Raw genomic sequence first — 18,437 nt, forward strand, 5'->3', positions numbered from 1 at the left:
CCGAGATCCTGGGGCCGTTGAAAGCGATGAGGAATGGCAGCTGGCCAAATGGTTGATTAAGAATGTGGGCCATAACCAGACTGATGAATTTCTAAAGATGCCGATTGTAAGTTAGAAAAGTTCACAGATTGAGAAAGAAACTAACCAAGGTGTTGATTGACTAGATCCAGGAGCGTGTCCAGCCGACATTTTCAACGAAAGACAAACTTCTTGATGTCATCGACACGTTGCCTGGTGGGGTGAGCTGGAAGCTCGAGAATGTCTGTTTGACTGGTGACATCGTAGATGAGAATGGTAACGCCCTGACGGAGGATTTGGAACTCTGGTATCGCGACCCAGTGGAATGCATCCGAGAGCTACTGGGCAACCCAGTCTTTCGCGATGTCATGAAATATGCGCCAGAGCGGTTGTACGAGGATTCACAGGGAAACGTGGAGGTCGTCAATGAGATGTGGACTGGGGCATGGTGGTGGAAGCTGCAGGTGAGGGCCAATGCAAAGATGCTATGCAAACTAAAACATAAATATTAGAAACTTCTGCCAAAGGGGGCAACCATCGCACCTGTCATAGTTTCGTCTGACAAAACAAGGTTGTCGCAGTTTCGGGGTGATAAAAGCGCCTGGCCTGTATACCTGACGATTGGCAACATCTCTAAAGACATTCGACGTCAGGCAAGCTCACACGCGACTGTGCTTGTTGGCTACTTACCCGTTGGCAAATTCGACTGCTTCACGGAAAGCGCGCGCCAAGCAGTGCGGTACCGGACGTTCCACCATTGCATGACTGTCTTAACGAAGTCGCTGGCCAGCGCTGGGAAATGCGGAGAGGATATGACCTGTGCAGACGGCCAAGTTCGCTGGGTATGGCCAATCGTCGCCGCATATGTTGCCGATTATCCGGAGCAGTGTTTGGTGGCGTGCTGCATGGAAAATCGGTGTCCAATCTGCAAGGTTGCGCCCACTTCCCGTGGGTCGAACGAGCCCTGCGCCCCACGCGAGAAATCCGAAACCCTTGACTTGTTGTCCAAGCAGGCCAGCAACTGTAACGAGACCATCTTCAAAAATCAGTACCAAGACTTTGGCCTTCGTCCTATCTACCCACCTTTCTGGGCTCACCTCCCGCACTACGAAGTCTTCCAGTCTTTCACACCAGATCTCCTTCATCAGTTGCACAAAGGAGTCTTTAAGGATCATCTCGTCAAATGGTGTACAGCGCTCGTGGGAGAAAAGGAGTTGGACGCACGATTCAAGTCTATGACTTCTCACCAAGGCCTTCGACACTTCAAGAATGGCATTTCGTCTGTCTCGCAGTGGACCGGGGCTGAGCACAAGGCAATGGAGAGAGTGTTTGTCGGGATATTGGCAGGAGTAGTGGAGGATCGTGTCATGCACGCAGTACGATCCATCATCAACTTCATTTTCTACGCGTCCCTGCAATCTCACACCAGCACAACACTCGATGCAATGGCTCAGTGCCTCGACGACTTTCATCGGTACAAAGACGTTTTCATTGAGCTTGAGGCGCGCAGTCCAGGCCACTTCAACATCCCGAAAATCCACTCAATGCAACATTACGTCGCCCTCATCAGGATGTTTGGCAGTGCAGACGGCTTCAACACCGAATCGCCCGAACGACTCCACATCGACTACGCTAAGAACGCCTATCGAGCGTCGAACAAGAAGGACTACACAGTACAAATGACGATATGGCTTCGTCGTCAGGAAGCCATAGACCGATTCACCCTGTACCTCAAGTGGGCACGGAATGGCTCCTACAAGATTGACGAAGACACCTCTCACCTCCCACCCACCTCCAGCACCGGAAACCCAAACGACGACGGCGGCGATGATGACGAGGCCATCGTTATCTCCAAAGCAGCTCCCACTTCCGCCAGCATCCCATCTCCTGCCGTAAATGCATACTCTGTTGCATTGCACCACCCAGCTGCTCTTCGAGGCATCCAGGCCAGCAAAATTATTGAAGATCACAAGGCATCCAGGTTCCTCGAGGCACTACAAACATATCTGGCTAGTGCCAGATGTCCTATCATCCCGCGACCCTTTGACGGCTTCGACCTCTTCAAACGCCTCTCGTTCACTCTCCCAGAAATCCCTCAAGCCAGTTCTAACAGTCTTAAAAACGTTGTTCGAGCAACGCCGCCTGTTCCCGCACGCGGCCGTCGATCAGCTGAAGTCGCACATATGGACTTCGCTCTGGTACGAACTGGGGAACGTAACGAGAAAACGGAAGGCACGTCGCTTCAAGGTAAGGTGTCCATTTCATTGATTATTTCATCTTTACTTATCAGTTGACCATGTCCAGGACTTAGGATCGCACGCATTCGCGTGATCTTCAAGTTGCCCGCGCTGTATCGTGTCCGAACGGCTCATCCCCTGGCCTACGTGGAATGGTTCACCCCCTTCGGCACTCAGGATCCAGTTACGGGCCTACATACTGTCAAACCCTCGACCCGCAACCATCATCCTTACGCGGAGATCATCGAGGTGGATAGGATTGTACGGAACTGTCATCTCATGCCCAAGTATGGTAGGAGGAAGCCAAACTCTTGGGCATCAGATAACGTCGCAGAGGAATGTCTGGCTTTCTTCCCTAGCCCATATAGTGATACCCATAGTTTTTGTCTATTCAAAGTAGGCTCGAAAATGCATCATTCTTAGTACTTTGGCATGCATAAGCAAACCTTTTAGACGTGATCGATTGATCTCCTGATATCAATCTTGTTGTCTCCATGGTCATCACTATCAGTGGGCTCCCTTTGAAATACGTTGAGTACCTTGATTTTTTTAGAACTCTACGCGATGTACAGGGCTACCCGAGCTACATAGAGGTCCATAAAATCTGGTGGCTACACAGACATACATAGCCACGTGAGTTCTACACCACGAAAACGCGTTTCCAGATGTTTAGTGTCGCATCCTCCGTCGCGTCTCCTACCTACCTCTTTCCCCTCCCTCCATCCTTACTTTCCACTTCCCATCAAATAATTGTACCACATGACTACGTATATTCCTGAATTATAGGCACCATTTTTTTAAATTTCTAAACCATACGATCTTTTTTCTCCTTCCCAATGAATATAAAAGCGGCACATAGTTGCAAATGCAATATAGCTGTCCAATCCCTCATTTTCATCCATTATGGATTTACCAGCTTCGTATTCCTCAGGCTGGGAGGCACCTAGTCATGTTCATACGCCTCTTTCTACTCATTCCTGCCACCCATCTTGGAACAGTCACTCGCCGCTGGAGCTAGACCCCTTCGTTCAAAACCCACTTCAAGCCGACAAATCCTATCCCACTAACAACTTGTTTTTGTCGTCCTCAGACCATCAGACTTCTACACCAATCTATTATAACACTTTCCATGGCCAATATTCTAATCCCCACCCATTTAATGGAATCCCGATGCATAAGCTTTTTTCATCCCACAGCATACATGACACCCTGTTCGCTACCCCTACAAAATACTCGTTCGACTGTTCTTAATGCTCCAGAGCCCACTTCTTCCACCGCTCGTGCTCAAAACAAGTGTTCTGCACCAACAAACTCTGGCACAGCCACGCGTGCGCACAAGAAGCGCAAGGCGAATACGATGACCCCGCTTGTGAACTGATACAGAACTCAGAAGATGACAGTACTTCGGATATATAGCACTTTTTATTGTGTTCTGTAGTCTAGATACTCGTGCGGCTGAGGCTTGAGGATCCAGTGATCTGATTGGCTGATCAACTTCCGGTGATGTCCGACTTCGCTTCGATTCGATTCGACAGCACGAAGTAAGTCGAAGTCAGCACACTTCCCCACTTCGATTCGATTCGATTCGCTTCGCGGCAACACTACGTGATCGTCGTCGGTGTCACTTCCAATATCGGTCAAGGTTGGGTCAAGGGGGAACCAAAGTCCATTTCGGAGAGATGTTCTTCGACGCTGGGCAAAGCAGGAATTATGAGAACCTCTGGGAACACAATCTTTCGTTAAATACATGCGATCGCATTAGCAGCCTGACTGGGCTATTCTGAAACTTATGCCCCTATCCTTGATGGAACTTTTGAAATCCAACAGGCCTTCTCCATAGTCGTTTATCCTCATCCGCTGCTCACGCAGTCAATCAACAATAGTAGCCTGATCTAGTCGATTTCGATATTTCTACCGCACATGACTCTCAAGAATTTCGGCAATCTGTGTTTCCATACAACACGAGGTCAATTTCGATGCCATGTACGTTTGCACAAATTCACTTTCTCGCCACTGTCGGTGCCAAACAGATGACAACCGCGACAGCAGCAACAATGCTCTGGCGTTCAAAAGTCTGTATGTACTTAGTGAAACTGCGCATTTTTTTCGCGGCGCTTTGGCCTGGCGGTGAGTGGCTCGGACCGTTTGGCTGTATGTTAAAAGCCGTAGTCAACCGGTAAGAACGTTTGTTAAGCGGAGCAGTGCCAAGCACAGCGCTATCTGTTGAAACATACATGATACTTTTGTTGTAAACATTTCGACCCCCCGGTGCATTTCGTGTACATCGGACAACTAGGGCAGCATCAAGTAAATGAGACAACCATGATCGGCGGAGGGTTCGGGAGAAGCTCGGAAATTGTGAGCTGTTCAATAAATTATAATGGACGCCTTCCCGTACTGAGAATCTGAAGACGTCGGTTCCATCAGGTGCGGTAGGTGATCGATGATCGTGATGACTGCCAGCGAGGACTTGCCTTTCCAAGTCCTAAGCGAAGGGGTCATTTAATGCAGTTTTTCAGAATTTAAACGGGAATCGTACCGGTACTTTGACACCAACGCAAGGACAACTTGAGGCGCGATGCGAAGACGACTTAGCAGTGAGCGCCTTCATTTAACAGTAATGGGAGTGTGTATTTTCTTGCCAGTGCCTAGTTGTGAATTTTCGATGAACGTACATTCATGATGTAGATTCAGAAAACAAAACAATTCAAAGAGGCGCTGATTGTGGACAGAAGGACAGGAAGGACTATTTCCTCAGATCTAGACATCTGTGGTACAGCCAAATTAGCGTTCTGGTCGTCGATAGAAAGAAGTAGTATGTACCGTAACACCCAAATTCATCCGGAATAGCCTTGCAGCATCGCCAGCATTCGTCGGGAGTATTAACGTTGAAACGCGTCGCAGTGTATCCCTGGATGCAGAACGGGATTGGTGATTCGCAGGCGTTGCTGCAGACTTCCTTGATGGCTTCTGCAGGAGTCGTGGTGTAGAGCGTGGCGATGAGCCCGATGGCGATTGAGAAGAGTTTCATGGTTGTACTTTACTGATTGGGGTCTGATCGTGAGTGGAGGATCAAAGGTGGGATGTCAAGGGACGTACTACGGGACAGTAAGTATATGCTAGAGATGAGTACCGCATAAGAAGAAGTGGGTTTTTATATCCATCTTATTCAGGGCTGTCGGGCGATAGAAATCTGGGATGAGATGTTTATCTTTCCGAAGATTGATCATGACCACATTACGGAAAGATACTTACCTGTGCATTTTTCGACGAGTGTGCGCCGTGGACGCCGCCAAGTTGCTTATCTCGGGAGCGGGCGCCATGACGCAAGTGCCTTCTGGTTTTAAGCTTTATTGAGCGGAGAGGTAGTCCCTCGCAAATCTTTACGAGGAAACTGATTTTCTGCCAGGACACTGAGGCCGAATGCGATGAATGAGGAATCAATTTGTTCGTGAGCAGAAGCATATTCTTGGTCGCGCGGTCACGCGTGACAGCTCTTCTTCTCTTACCATCATCATCTCCGCCGGCAATGACAAAGACGACGAACAATGTTGATACGATACAGGAGGTAAGCGCCATTTCGCCCAGCTACGAGATCACTCACTCCATAGTGCTGCAGGACCGTCTCGTCGAGCTGACGGAGATGGAGCGAAACAACTCAGAGACGACCGACGATTCGCCGTTTACCTCAGCTTTGACGACGCCTGTGGATCAAGATGTGCCCATCAATGTCTACCAGGGCATACACGAGGCTCTTGAGAGAGATATGGACGGCTCAGCGGTAGACTCGTACTTTGGTTCAAAGGCTGTAGGCAAAGGCGCGGATATCGCGCAGGTATCGCAGCAATTAGAGGAACGAAGGGTAGTTGAGGTTGAGGTTTGTTTCATGTTTCTTCAAATTTCGGAAGCGTTTCACAGCCATCCATCAGATAGCCCCAGACGCAATGTTGGAACTGGTGGCGACGACGTTGGTCCCGGAAGCGATGTTGGCCCCGCAGGCGACGTTAGCCCCAGACACAACGCCATCCTCGGAGACGTCGTCGCAATTGGTCCTGGAAGACATTACAAGCCGCGCGCCTTCTCCTCCCTCGCTATACCAAGAGCCGGGTGCTATGCTTGGGGATTCGAATGAGGTCCGGGTTATTCACTTTTGGAGGTAGTTTCCTGACTTCATCTCACAAGGAGGACCGCGTGGAACCTCCCGCATTGGATTTAGAAGGCAGCACCACTGTCCCCCAGCCGAGCGAGGCGAGTCGAGTTCCCAGGTTTTATTTTAGCGCTTACAGGTCAGGTCGGTATAGTCTGGTGATCTTTTACCGCGTGCTTTCTCTTCCGGATACATCAGCCAGGACGATACCAGTTCACCATACTTCTCTTCTCCCGATATCGATACCCAACCGGCGGCGGTAAATTACGTCCTCTTTTCGAGTAATATTGACCAAAACACTCTTCACAGACCATCTATACCCTGCCGAACGGACCCATTTTGGTGGAGAGCCTTTCCACCGACTCCCAAAATCAGGTTTGATCACTTTCATCGACTATATGCGCCGCTTACAAACCTCTGTTAGCTCACCGTCGACGACGCATACCCCACAGGCTTAGAGCCTAACATTGATCCCAAAGTAACTCCTTCCTCCGTTCTTTCCGATCACTACGAACCTAGATACCCCGATTTCGTTTTCCACGCCGTCGCCATGTCTGCAATCCGTGTAATTTTCTTCCTACCCTGGTGCGTAGCAGCCGGAGCCACGCTCTTCCTCTTTCCCCACCATCTAGAGCTCGTCATCTTCGAAACTGGCTTTCTCGAGCCATCAAAAGGCATCTATCGCTTCGCCCACTTTGCCAAGTGTGGAATGCAATACTCGATGACTTTCCTGGCGTCTCTTCTGTTGTTCATCTATGAATATCCGAATTTGGGAATGGTCATTACAGGCGGTCTATTGGCGCTGTTTTTTCATGCTTGGCAGGACTTTGAAGTGGATCGGAACGTACCTCTTGGTCATGACGACCGGCAGATGATTTACATTCTGGCGACTAGCTCTTGGCTCACTGGAGATTCTGTCGGCATTCAAAAGGTCGAGGATCAATATTATCTTTCTTCTGCGACGTTGAAGAATCGGGAATTTGATGTGTTTGTTGAGAAGGATTCGGACGAGGAGTGAAATGCATACGTTATTCGTGCTCGTCTACCTTGTTTCTTCTGTGTATGATTTCAAGAGCCTTTGAAGTAAATATATTCCTGCGAAGTCAGTGTGCTGATAACGGAGTACCTCTCCTTGCGGCCTATGAGTGCGAGCCTGACCAGTGCCTCTCTGCCTTGATAGCTTGAACCATTTCCTCCATGTCATGACAGGGATTCCAGATTTGATAGAGGAAGATGAAAATATGCCGGAGGGCTGGCACCATTGCGCAATTTCCAGGATAAAATGACGCAGCCGTGAGCTTAATGAACCTTTCATTTCTCAAGTCCATTACGAGGCAAGGAGGATTCCACGGAGGTGGGTGACTATCATTTACCAATATGTGGTGCGTAATTAGGACCGGGAGATTACCTCGGCCGCTGTACGGTTTCTGCGCACGATTCTGGGAAAACTGTTTGGTGTGATAGGCTTTCCGCGGTAGCGGTTTAGGTCACGCTAAGGTACCAAATGACGATGAATATCGGCCAACGCGTTGCCTCGCTTTTTGCTTTTACGTCTGCTCGATTTCATCTGACGCGATGTATTAACGCCATGCTTCACGTTGAGTTCCACCTCCTTCACTGTAAACAAAGTACCCGAATTTGTTAAAGCGAAGAGTCGTTGCCCAATTTGACAGAAAAAGCAAAAAGTCGAAGTTTCTTGGAAGTTTCCCTTGCTCTCATTCACGCAAGTCCAACCCTGAAAAATCACCTCGAGCATCATGATCTTGTCATGCTGTCGTTCAATCTCGGGGGCATGGGAGGGACAAAGACATGTAGTGTCAAATTATCAAAAAAGTTATTTGGGCTATTCTTCATTTCCAGTACGGGGAATCGAACCCCGAGCTACTGCGTGAAAGGCAGTAATGTTAGCCGTTACACCATACTGGAGTGTGAAGGCAACAACTTGTAATGTTATATATCACACGGAAAAAGTTGACGTGAAGAAATCCAGGTGCCGGCGACTGAAGGTAAATTTATGAGCGCGATACTTTTACTGCTAGCTCAAAGGTTAAGTATAATAGACGACGATAAGCGTCATCAGGTGTTATGTATCAGGTGTTTGAATATGCAAGCTCAAGAATCCGAAGCTCCAACTCGAATGCTGAGGATGTAACACAGCGTAAGTGTATTAGTCGAGAATAATTCATGACCTTCGATGGGCTTCTCGTCCGAGGGGGATACTTGAAGGGGGTTATAAAGTCAGAAGCCGGTTGAAGGTTAAGCATGAAAGGCACCGTGTATTACTTAGCTTCCAGCAAGTAGACATGAAGGAGGGCCCGCTCGAAAACCGAGGGAATGAAAGCGTGTAGCAAATAGTTCATGCCCGCCATGCTTTTTCCCCAGGCGTGAGTCATCGACGTGGGAGGGAGTCTTGCCAGGTAGTAGGCCACCCATCCTGTAGCCGTCTATAATCTCGCCTAAAGTGATTATCATTGATCATTATCCTCGATCCCGGAAGAGACTCGGAGTCCCCCAAGTGCGCGCATTATTAATTGAGGGCGATCATTTGGAATTAGAAGGTGGGTACCCTGCCTTTTATGCGAAACCATCCTTATTCAAGTTTAGCTGTTGGTGACCGGAGCGAGGGAGCATGCTGCCATAATTTCCCTCAAGGTGCGAGTGGACGCCAAGCAACAGAGCCATCCATGAATGAGCCGTCGATAATTATTGATGATGCCTGTCTGGAAGCCGAGACGTCAACGTTCAAGCTCAAATACCTCACCCCAGCAACGATACGCAGTTCACTCACGGCTGGTTGACTTGAGCTTTACCCTGATAATGAAAAAAAGGGAACCGGGGCCTGAGACGTTTACGCTTGGAGTCGGATACCTGGGGTGGACAGACAGACAACGCGCGTGTGATTGACTTTACTTGAGTTTTGCGATGATAATAGGAAGGGTTCCGGGAGCGACATAAGGTAAAACCTCTGTGGCACGACGTCGTCTCTAAACACAATATTTTATGACTTTGAATCACGATAGAGAGCCTCATCATAGCCAGAAAATAACGCCCCCGATCCCTGTCAGACGCTGAGTATTGAACACGCGTGGACGGTGCCCCGTCGAAGTTCATTCATCCAAATCGAAGAAATACGGGAAATGCGATCATCTAACTTTGTTTTTATACGCGGGTGTGTCTAGATGGATGAAATACGTACCTCCAATTTGTTAACTTGAAGCTTCAAGGACGGCGACCGTGAAATAAGCTCGGCTCGATGATCAATGGTATGCATGATGTGACCCAGCCTTTTTGGAAAAGCAGCGAAAATGGTTTTGGTGGGTGAAGGTGGTAGGGAGGGGTAACTTACCCTAGTTTCATCGTGGCATCTTCGACCTTTCAGTGTTAAAACTCTTGAGATAAAACACTTACCGCCAAGACAAGCCCATAGCCCTCCGTAGTAGCACCCCATCATCACTTGACGTTTCCTAGTACGAGGTACGGAAGCGCGTATGCAGAGCGCCTAAAACAGGTAAAGCTTGCTTGCATGAAAATTGAAATGAACGCCGGACGTAAATTCGTCGTGGGGAAGGGGTGAATATTTAATGCCCGTTAGTGGTCATGCATGAGTGGAGCTGGGGGTCGGTGTTTTGTTTCCTTCAAGTTCCAGGGTACTTCCGGCTCGGTACCCGGCGACTTCAGAATTCAGAGGTGATTATTCCGTTCAGTCTTTAGGTTTCGTCCCCTCGTCTCGTGGAACGTGTTAACTGTGAAAGTTCAAAGAGGAGGATGCATGCTTGCCAAGGATGTGGCGAAGGTTAACGGTAGTGCTAAGAAGCTTAGGCTAAGGAGCGTGGTGAAAGTTTGATAAGACACAAGAACTTTAGAGGGTTGCTTAGGCCCCGGGTGCCTTTCTTGTGCTTTGATACGATCGTGAGTGTGAGAGAGTTGACGTTAAACTTGAGAGGTGAGCTGAGGTCTGCTGAGGTGAGTCTTGATTGAAATGACGACTCACTTTTATTGATTCGTCCCTCTGGTACGGTCAACCTTGATTACGATGGTCGAAGGGGAGCGAAGTAACAAACTCGGGGGGTCGGAAGGGACGCCGGCGATCAATCCCACATGTTTTTTAAAAATCTTGGTCCCTTGGTCCTTGGAAGCTTGATCATGACCCGGGATCAATAGTAAGGGCAAAACGACAAGAAAATTGCGTTAGAGTGGGTATAAGAAGGCTTAGCAGACTTGGCTGATAAGTTATCGCGATTCTGTCAGAGAGATGAAATGTCGAACGTTCATGAAGTGAAGACTTCTGAAGGGAGAGATTAATGAGGAAATGGGGTTTGGAGGAGTACCTGTGTGGTGATAAGGAAACGAGGAAGAAGAAAAAAAATCAGCCCTGACCCTTGTCTCCAAGATCTGAAACGACTTGAGAATTTGAATCAGCTTCATACTCGTAATACTCGACGCTCTCCCCAATTCCTCGGAAGTGAGCGTCGAGGAAGGTCGGGCAATGGGCAAAAGCAAACTCAAAAGCAATAACACGCCAAGAACACGCACGCACAAAGTGCGGTCACGGAGCCGGAAGAACGGCGTTGATCACGTGTGAATGACCCGAAAGAGGCAGGGTCAATTATAAAGTAAAACCTTTCATGCGGTTATGCTACTTTTTCATTCCACTCCACCTCCCTTAACGACCCTCTTCTATTTTTTCTAAAGAGTCGAGATTTCAAGTCGACTCTCCTCTTTCTCCTTTCTGCTCTGCCGCCGGCACCCCCTGGCCCTTGCTTGAGTGAGGGATTATCGCCATTTGCCTACGTGCACGACTGCGTCGACCATCACGACGTCATGACTTTTCATCCTGTACGTTGGTATGTATATATGGTCTAGTGGTGTACACTGACTTTCCTTTCTGCAAAGTTTGATGTTACGACTCCCCATATCATCTATGCCTGTCTCGGCGGGTTCATCGTTTTGGTGCGTCTGAAAAATGGCTTCTGGATGGACGCAACTGACAGAGACGTAGTTTGGCATGTTTTCCCTCTTTTTACGAGAAAGAGTGAGCCTCTTTCTCCCTCTTCTCATACATCCCACTCACTTGAGCAGTTGTATATCGGAGAAGCATGTTGGGCTTTTATTTTCGGTATCATCATTGGTTCGTCTCCTCTCCTCCAACCAGCCTCAAAGCTTACCCGGAGTAAAGGTCCCTATGCACTCGACATATTCAACCCTCGCGCGTGGGGAAACGGATCAACGGAAGCGACGAACATGATCACCCTCGAATTCACCCGCGTCGTACTCGCCATAGGCGTATTCGCTATCGGAGTCGAGCTTCCAAAAGCCTACATGTTACGACACTGGAAATCATTATTCTTCCTCCTCGTCCCTGTCATGACTTGGGTTCGTCCCCTTTGCCCTGGGCTTTCTTTTCATTAATTGCTCACGCACGCGACACCCATCAGGGATGGTTCGTATCAGCAGGCTTAATCTGCGCCTTAATCCCCGGCTTAAACTTCCTATCAAGTCTCGCAGTAGCCGCATGCCTCACACCTACAGACCCCATCCTAGCAGCGGCAGTCGTAGGTGGGAAATGGGCCGACAAACACGTACCAGCCCATATTCGCCACTTGTTGGCGGCGGAGAGTGGGTGTAACGATGGCGCGGCGTTCCCCTTTCTCTTCATCGCCCTCTACCTCACCTTGGACGCTTCTACGGGTGCGGCTATACGTGATTGGTTCCTCATTCTCTGGCTTTGTGAGTTTCTTTTTTACCCAAAAACCCACGCACCTACTCATCCCATCAGACCAGATCATCCTCGGCGCTGTCCTGGGCTCCCTCTTGGGCTTCAGCTTCCGCCACCTCATGAAATTCTGCCAACGCCACGACCTAATCGACCGACACTCCTACGTAGCCCAATACGTCTCCCTCGCCATGCTCACCATAGGCGTAACGACCCTCCTCGGCTCAGACGACCTCCTCGCTGCCTTTTTCTGCGGCACCGCCTTTGCCTGGGACGGGTTCTTTAATCGCCAAACGGAAGAATCGGTGTTCTCAAGCGTGATTGATACTCTATTCAACGTCGCTGCGTTTATCTTCGTAGGTGCTTGGATGCCGTTTAACAAATTCCAGGATGCGGCGTTGACGTTGAGCGTGTGGAGGTTGATTGTGGTTGCGTTGCTTGTGTTTCTGTTGAAGAGGATACCGGTTATTATTGCGTGTTATAGGTGGATACCGGATATAAAGAATTTTAGAGAGTCGGTGTTTTGTGGACATTTTGGGCCTATTGGGATTGGTGCGCTTTCTTCCTTCCTTCTTTTCACCAAACGCTGATTGATGACGATAGGCGGGATATTCATATCAACGCTCGCAACCCAAATTATCCGCGAATCCCTCGAAGCATCTCATTCTTCCCCTACCCACCACTCCCTTGCACAAATTACCCTCCTGGAAGAAACGATCCAACCCATCGTGGCATTCATGGTCCTATGCTCCATCGCCGTCCACGGCCTATCCATACCCTCTTTCTCCTTGGGAAGGAGGGTGCATTCGGTGTCGAGGACGTGGTCTAGGCATGCTAGTATCCCTGATTGGACGACCCAGGTTAGGGTCACCGCTCCCGAGGATATCGTTATCAATCGGGATAGGAGCGACGAGGACTTGGAGAGGGGGATGGGGATGAAGGAGAAGAGTGATGGGAGTACCGCCGTTTTGGGCGACGGTGAGGATTTGGGTGAGAAGGAGGACGAGGACGACTTTGGTGAGAAGGGAGAAGGAGAAGAAGGGAGTAGCGATGATGGTACCAAGTTGGGGCAGAGTCAGGAGTTGGGGGTTAGTCGGAGTGTGGATGTGGGCGAGTATAAGGGGGATTGGGAGTATCCTCCACGGCAAGGTTCTGGGGAGTTTTCGCAGGAGAAACATTTTAGGCGGCAAGCACCTCGAGAAGATTACAGAAAGCAAGTCCCACCGGATGGGGATGATATAGTGATGGAGTGGAGAGAAGGCAGGCAGAGGGTTGTTGAGACGAAGAGGGAGGCGGGGGATGATGTGCGTTAATTTTTCACTTTTCACTCTCCTTGTTTTCTTTTCTCTTTTCTTGTTTTCTTCCACTCTTTCTGGATCTTGCGATCTTCTGGATCTTGTCCGCTTTCATTTCCGATTCTTGCGCGGAATGTCTTTTCGATTTTTGTCCCCTTTCACCCTTCCTTTCACTCTCCGTTGGCCGGTTTGGTATTGGGATTGACCATGTGGTTTTCCTTTCTTCCCTTCATGCAGAGTTTTCCTTTTCCCAACTCTTGCGTCGTCATCTTTCTTTCCTTCCCCTTCACACACCGTCTACCCTCCTTTTCGCGTCTTCCTCCCCCTCTTTCTCGTGTCTTTGTTAGTTGGTTCTGATACTGACCCTGTCTCGCCCTATAGGTTGAAGTTACGGTCCTGGACGACGACCCAGAGGCCCCCCACGGGGCAGGGAGCAAGGCCGCCTTTTTGCACGATCTCCAACACAGCGCTGGCGAGATTATCGCAAAGGATTGGCAAAAATTGGCACATGCTGTGTCCCCCACGCGCGGAGGAGGTCGTTCTGGAGGTGCGGCAGATCATGCGCGCCATTCGACGACGGATTTGGTGTTTGAGGAGGGCACTGACGAGGAAGACGAAGGGTGGGCTTCGGAGAGGAGCAACGGAGGAGATGGCCAAGAACATGATCACGGCGAGGAAACGTCAGCAGACGGGCATGCTCATGCAGAGGGGTCGACACATTCGCACGGGAGGAAGAAACCACGCAAATTCTCCATTCGGGCGGCGGCTCGACGTAGGGGATCTATTCATCGACGAAACTCGACTGGGCAAGCGCAGGGTATGCCCTTTATGGTTGCTGCTGGGGCGACTGCAGGTGCGAATGAGGAGTCGAGGGGCCGCCAGGCTCCTCCTGGTGTTGCGGGTGTTGGGGAGACGAGGGGCCGCCAGCAGCCTGCGTTGGCGCAGAAAACTGGACACGGACATGGGAAGATTAGACTGGGTACGGCAGCATCACGCATGTCACGACCATCCACTGCGCCCTCGTCAGCAGCGCACACCCGTCCGGGGACGGCAGAAAGCTCATTACGCAACCAACGGATCGACTCGCTTCGGGCGTTGCATTCGAGGCCGCCTACCAGGGAAGCGTCGCCTTCACGGTCTGTGCGGTTCGTGGATGAGGGTGTGCCGGTTAGTGCGAGTCGAAGTGGGAGTGTGGGGAATTTGAAGGCTTTGTTTGGTGTTGTGTCAGGAGGGACGGGGACGGGGGTGGTGGATCAGAGGGTTGAGGGGGATGTGGAGTTGGGGTTGATTCGGGCTGGGACGCCTGTTGAGAATGGGGGATAGGGGGGATAGGGTTGGTATGAACTTGATCTAGCTATGTGGACGGATTTCTCTCTCTTTTTTCTTTTGTTTTGATATCTGCTACTTCTAATCTCTCTCTCTCTTCCTCTCTCTCTCTCTCTCTCTACTTATGGTCGCGATGAAAACCTGTTGATACCGATGTGGTTGGACAGGGTCGTAACTCATCTTTTCCTTTTGCACATTATTGTAGATTTTCCTTTCGTTTACACTCACAAAGCATCTGTCATCTATCATGTTCGTTGCTAGCATTCTCATTACCTCATTATAATTTCAATCCGAATAAAACGACCAACTTGCCAGAGCACCTTTTGTTTCGGCGATTAGTTCTGAATTCTGAAAATCACAGAGTGTTTTTAGACGACGGCATTGAAAAAAAGAAAGACAGGGTTATCATATTTACAACAGAATAATCAAATTACCTCCAGGTCGGTGTGATCGATGTGCAATAAATTCTGGTTTCTGAGGGTGTTTTGGACGACGTCAGTGGCAAAAAAGACGGGGTTATGTTTACAATAGAGTATTTAAACCCAATACACGTCGGATGAAAATTTGAACGTTACTTGTACGTTACTGGACAGCCATGGAAAGTACTTCCTCGGAATCTCGTTTACCTGTTCCTGTAACGCAGCTTGAGGTGAGGACGGTGCGAAAACACAGATTTCGACGTCGAGTGAAACGGTGCGAAGCTTGGGGAAACCACGCGAGAGTACAGCATCCAATCCCCCCCATTCACTTCCGGTTTTACACTGACAGTCAGTTTGGACGACGACGTCCAGGAATATTTCTTCAATCACGTTGCGCCCCGAAATGATGCTAAGTTCCTCGCAGATTCCACACAAAGGGTCTTGAATGTCATCTTCGATGTCATGCTGAAGGCGCAACGTCCTCAACGTTGACAGGGATGACGCGTTCATCGATGCAGCAAAACCTGTGTATCCCTGGGTTATGTCAGCTAAAATCGTGAGTGAGGTATGATTTATACGTAGTTGAGGTCCCCGTACTTACTTGTGTATTTCAGAGTTTCAAGCTGCTTTGTGGCCCTGATCAATGCGTGGATTGCCACCAAATCTTGCTCTCTATCCGCCTCGACGGTCAACGTTCGAACTTTACTGAAGTCTAGAACAGGAACGCCATTGGGACGTCTGGCGTTAAGAAGGTACATTGTATATGAACCACGGTCCCGACGGAAAGCAAATGACTGAAGCTGTGGGGCGGCTTCCGGTGCAGAAATATCTTCCTCATATCTCACCGCCATAGTAGGTTTTGTGATGCAGGTCAAGGTGAGGTCGGCTAGATTCATGCAAGGAAAGAAGACAGTGATTGGGAAATCATAGATGTATGATATACGCAAGCGGGAGAGGGAAGGCAATTGGATTAGACGCAATAAGACGTCTCGAAGGGGTTGGCGTAATGCATTCCACTCTATTGTTGTAGGGTCACCAATCCCCAGCTCGAAAGATTGAAGATGGTGAAGCCTTCCCAGTACCCAGGGCACCTCATCATCTTCAAGATCAGGCGAACACATACGGAATACGAAATTCCGAACCAAATCTGAAATTCCTGGATTGTTTTTGAGAAGAATTCCGAATAATTTGATGAGGCGTGGACGGCTTCTTTGTGGGTAGGAACGAGCACTGATATGGATGGATCGAAAGATGTATTTGCGGCACAATGGTAGAAGCAGTGAGCATGTCTGAGAGCATGCCTCCAAGGCGGCAATATCATCCTGAAGAGCGTCGATTATCTCCGCGATAATTTCCAGAGGCGAGTCGGAGAAAGACGCCATTGACTGTTGTGGTGGGAATGAAAATCGTCACGGTTGGTTGAGCAAAGATTTCGGCAGATCTTCCCACGACAGACTAGTACTTTTGGTTGACTTTCGGTAGAAGATCTAAGTAAGTAGCGTTTCTACGACTCATGTGCATGAGGCCTGACGTTGGAATTCAAAGTCAGTGATAAGGCAGAGCGCCTGTTCCAACTTCTGGCGGTTACCCAGCCAACTTACCGGGGTTTGAGCATGGCAGCCTGAGGAGCTGGGAGGCGGAACGTCCGCGTTTTGAGCAGCTGGAATTCCATTTCGAGGTGCGATGAATTTCTAGGTTTTGGCGGAGTGTCTCATCAATGTCTGATTGTTCAGTAGCGAGGAGACAACGGCGTGCGACACGGATGACTTTTTGCCGAACGTCGCAACTTGAATTTGTTCATCCATGGCCCACACTCAAAGATCATCGATATCGATCATCGATCATCTATAGCTACACTCCAAGATGCTTGATACCAGACTTCCCTCTTCATACAGCAATCTTACATAAATCCGGAGGTGCGCTCTCCGACATGGGCTTCTGGTACGTTTTCCCTTTCTCATCTCTTCTAACCCTATTCTGACGCGCATATACATAGGTATGGGTAGTGCTCCGCCCCATATAAACGCTCCCGCCGTGCCATTGCCCGCGACCTCGCAGCAGCCAACAACACCACCTCCGTCGACATCACTCCTCTGCACTGCGATGAGTTCTGCCACTTGCGAAACGCACAAATTGAGCTGTATGAGCGCGAGCTTGCCACTAGGGCCCAGGGGCTTGTCCCTCGATTATATCGAGTAGACGGTTGTTGCTTGACCCACTCGTTGCCCGTGTTCATCACACCACTGCATTTAACCAAGGACTGTGTTCTCAGTCTAAACTCTGCCCTGCTTGATGCACTCGTTCTTCTCTTTCCCATCTCACGCACTGCCTTCAATCTCACGTATTCCCATCTCCAGCTCGCAGATCACATCATTTCATTCCCGCATCTTTAGAATTATATCACACTTCAGCGCTCAGCTTTTACCACTTTCAGTACCGCGACATACACTGACTGGGCAAAAAGAATGTCCCATCATTTTTTGGACAAAGTTAGTCCTGTAACGCAAGAACCAAACATTTTGAGAACTACAGTCTGGTGTATGAAACATAGCCAAAAAGGTGTAGATTGTACATACCAAGTCTGGGGATGAACAAGTGAAAAGTCATGATAAGGCAGGGAGTTGACTGTGACAAGTGCCAAAAATGGGATGTAACAGAGTGGGAAATTCTGAATGACTGCAACCTACTGAAAGCAATTCACAACTTGAGGAAGAGATATTTTGAACACTGGATCTCCCTGCTATTGTTATAAGCTTCATAAAGTCTCTGGGCTAGAAAATTTTATATCCTCCTCTAAAAGGCAAATTTGAACCTGTTCTCCATTTTATGTATTTTTCACTCAATATATTTGTTGGAATGAGGTAAAATGACTCCCCATCAATGTTTGTAGTGTGTATAATACAGAAGGTTGGTAGAAATATTAAAATGAACATTGCATGATGTCCGTAGAAGCTAATTTCCAGAGTTTTTCTGGAAGTAAACAAGTATCTACAACATTGGTCCTTCTTTTCTGCAAGAAGAAAAAATGCTACCATCCTTTTGAATTGATCCATGGAGACTCATGATGTCTTTTAAACAATGCCTAAAGTATAGCATGATAGCAAATAAATTTACACTGGGTATAACTTGAAAAGTCCCAAATAAAAGTACATTTTGCATAGAGCAATCATCCTGGACCAATCCTTAACATTTTTCTTAGTGAATTGGGGCTAAAAATATTTCACAAGGCACTTCTCATGCCTAGTAACACCATCCCAAAGAAATAAACAGAGGTCCTATTTA

General features: G+C 48.8%; 5 protein-coding genes across 5 annotated transcripts in view; 2 read left to right on the forward strand and 3 right to left on the reverse strand.

Moving 5' to 3' along the window:
• The window catches only part of LACBIDRAFT_306974 (uncharacterized protein), a gene marked incomplete at its 5' end in the record, with an annotated part of 15,047 nt that extends 9,761 nt beyond the window's left edge, over positions 1–5,286 (reverse strand). Inside the window, 2 exons of the mRNA XM_001885728.1 lie at positions 4,941–5,023; positions 5,079–5,286. Coding sequence (XP_001885763.1) covers positions 5,016–5,023; positions 5,079–5,286 — 216 coding nt within the window. The 3' untranslated portion in view covers positions 4,941–5,015. The remainder of the gene's footprint in view (positions 1–4,940; positions 5,024–5,078) is intronic.
• Positions 5,287–5,784: 498 nt separating this feature from the next.
• Positions 5,785–7,420, forward strand: LACBIDRAFT_331309 (uncharacterized protein; the record flags this gene model as incomplete). Its single annotated transcript, XM_001885653.1, has 5 exons — positions 5,785–6,132; positions 6,185–6,394; positions 6,557–6,661; positions 6,712–6,777; positions 6,827–7,420. 5 exons carry the CDS (start codon positions 5,785–5,787, stop codon positions 7,418–7,420), a joined length of 1,323 nt encoding a protein of 440 aa, XP_001885688.1.
• Positions 7,421–11,223: 3,803 nt separating this feature from the next.
• On the forward strand, positions 11,224–13,428 carry LACBIDRAFT_253237 (uncharacterized protein; the record flags this gene model as incomplete). The annotated part of the gene is made up of 8 exons (XM_001885654.1): positions 11,224–11,238; positions 11,296–11,352; positions 11,402–11,434; positions 11,482–11,530; positions 11,579–11,775; positions 11,838–12,129; positions 12,179–12,667; positions 12,719–13,428. 8 exons carry the CDS (start codon positions 11,224–11,226, stop codon positions 13,426–13,428), a joined length of 1,842 nt encoding a protein of 613 aa, XP_001885689.1.
• Positions 13,429–14,412: 984 nt separating this feature from the next.
• Positions 14,413–14,985, reverse strand: LACBIDRAFT_306977 (uncharacterized protein; the record flags this gene model as incomplete). The annotated part of the gene is made up of 1 exon (XM_001885729.1): positions 14,413–14,985. One exon carries the CDS (start codon positions 14,983–14,985, stop codon positions 14,818–14,820), a length of 168 nt encoding a protein of 55 aa, XP_001885764.1. The 3' UTR covers positions 14,413–14,817.
• Positions 14,986–15,272: 287 nt separating this feature from the next.
• Positions 15,273–16,537, reverse strand: LACBIDRAFT_306978 (uncharacterized protein; the record flags this gene model as incomplete). Its single annotated transcript, XM_001885730.1, has 2 exons — positions 15,273–15,703; positions 15,757–16,537. The coding sequence occupies 2 exons, from the start codon at positions 16,535–16,537 to the stop codon at positions 15,273–15,275; spliced, it is 1,212 nt and encodes a 403-aa protein (XP_001885765.1).
• Positions 16,538–18,437: the final 1,900 nt, after the last annotated feature.

The sequence above is a fragment of the Laccaria bicolor genome, genomic scaffold (genome assembly GCF_000143565.1).
Source record: "Laccaria bicolor S238N-H82 LACBIscaffold_33 genomic scaffold, whole genome shotgun sequence".
NCBI classification, from domain to species: Eukaryota; Fungi; Basidiomycota; class Agaricomycetes; order Agaricales; family Hydnangiaceae; genus Laccaria; species Laccaria bicolor.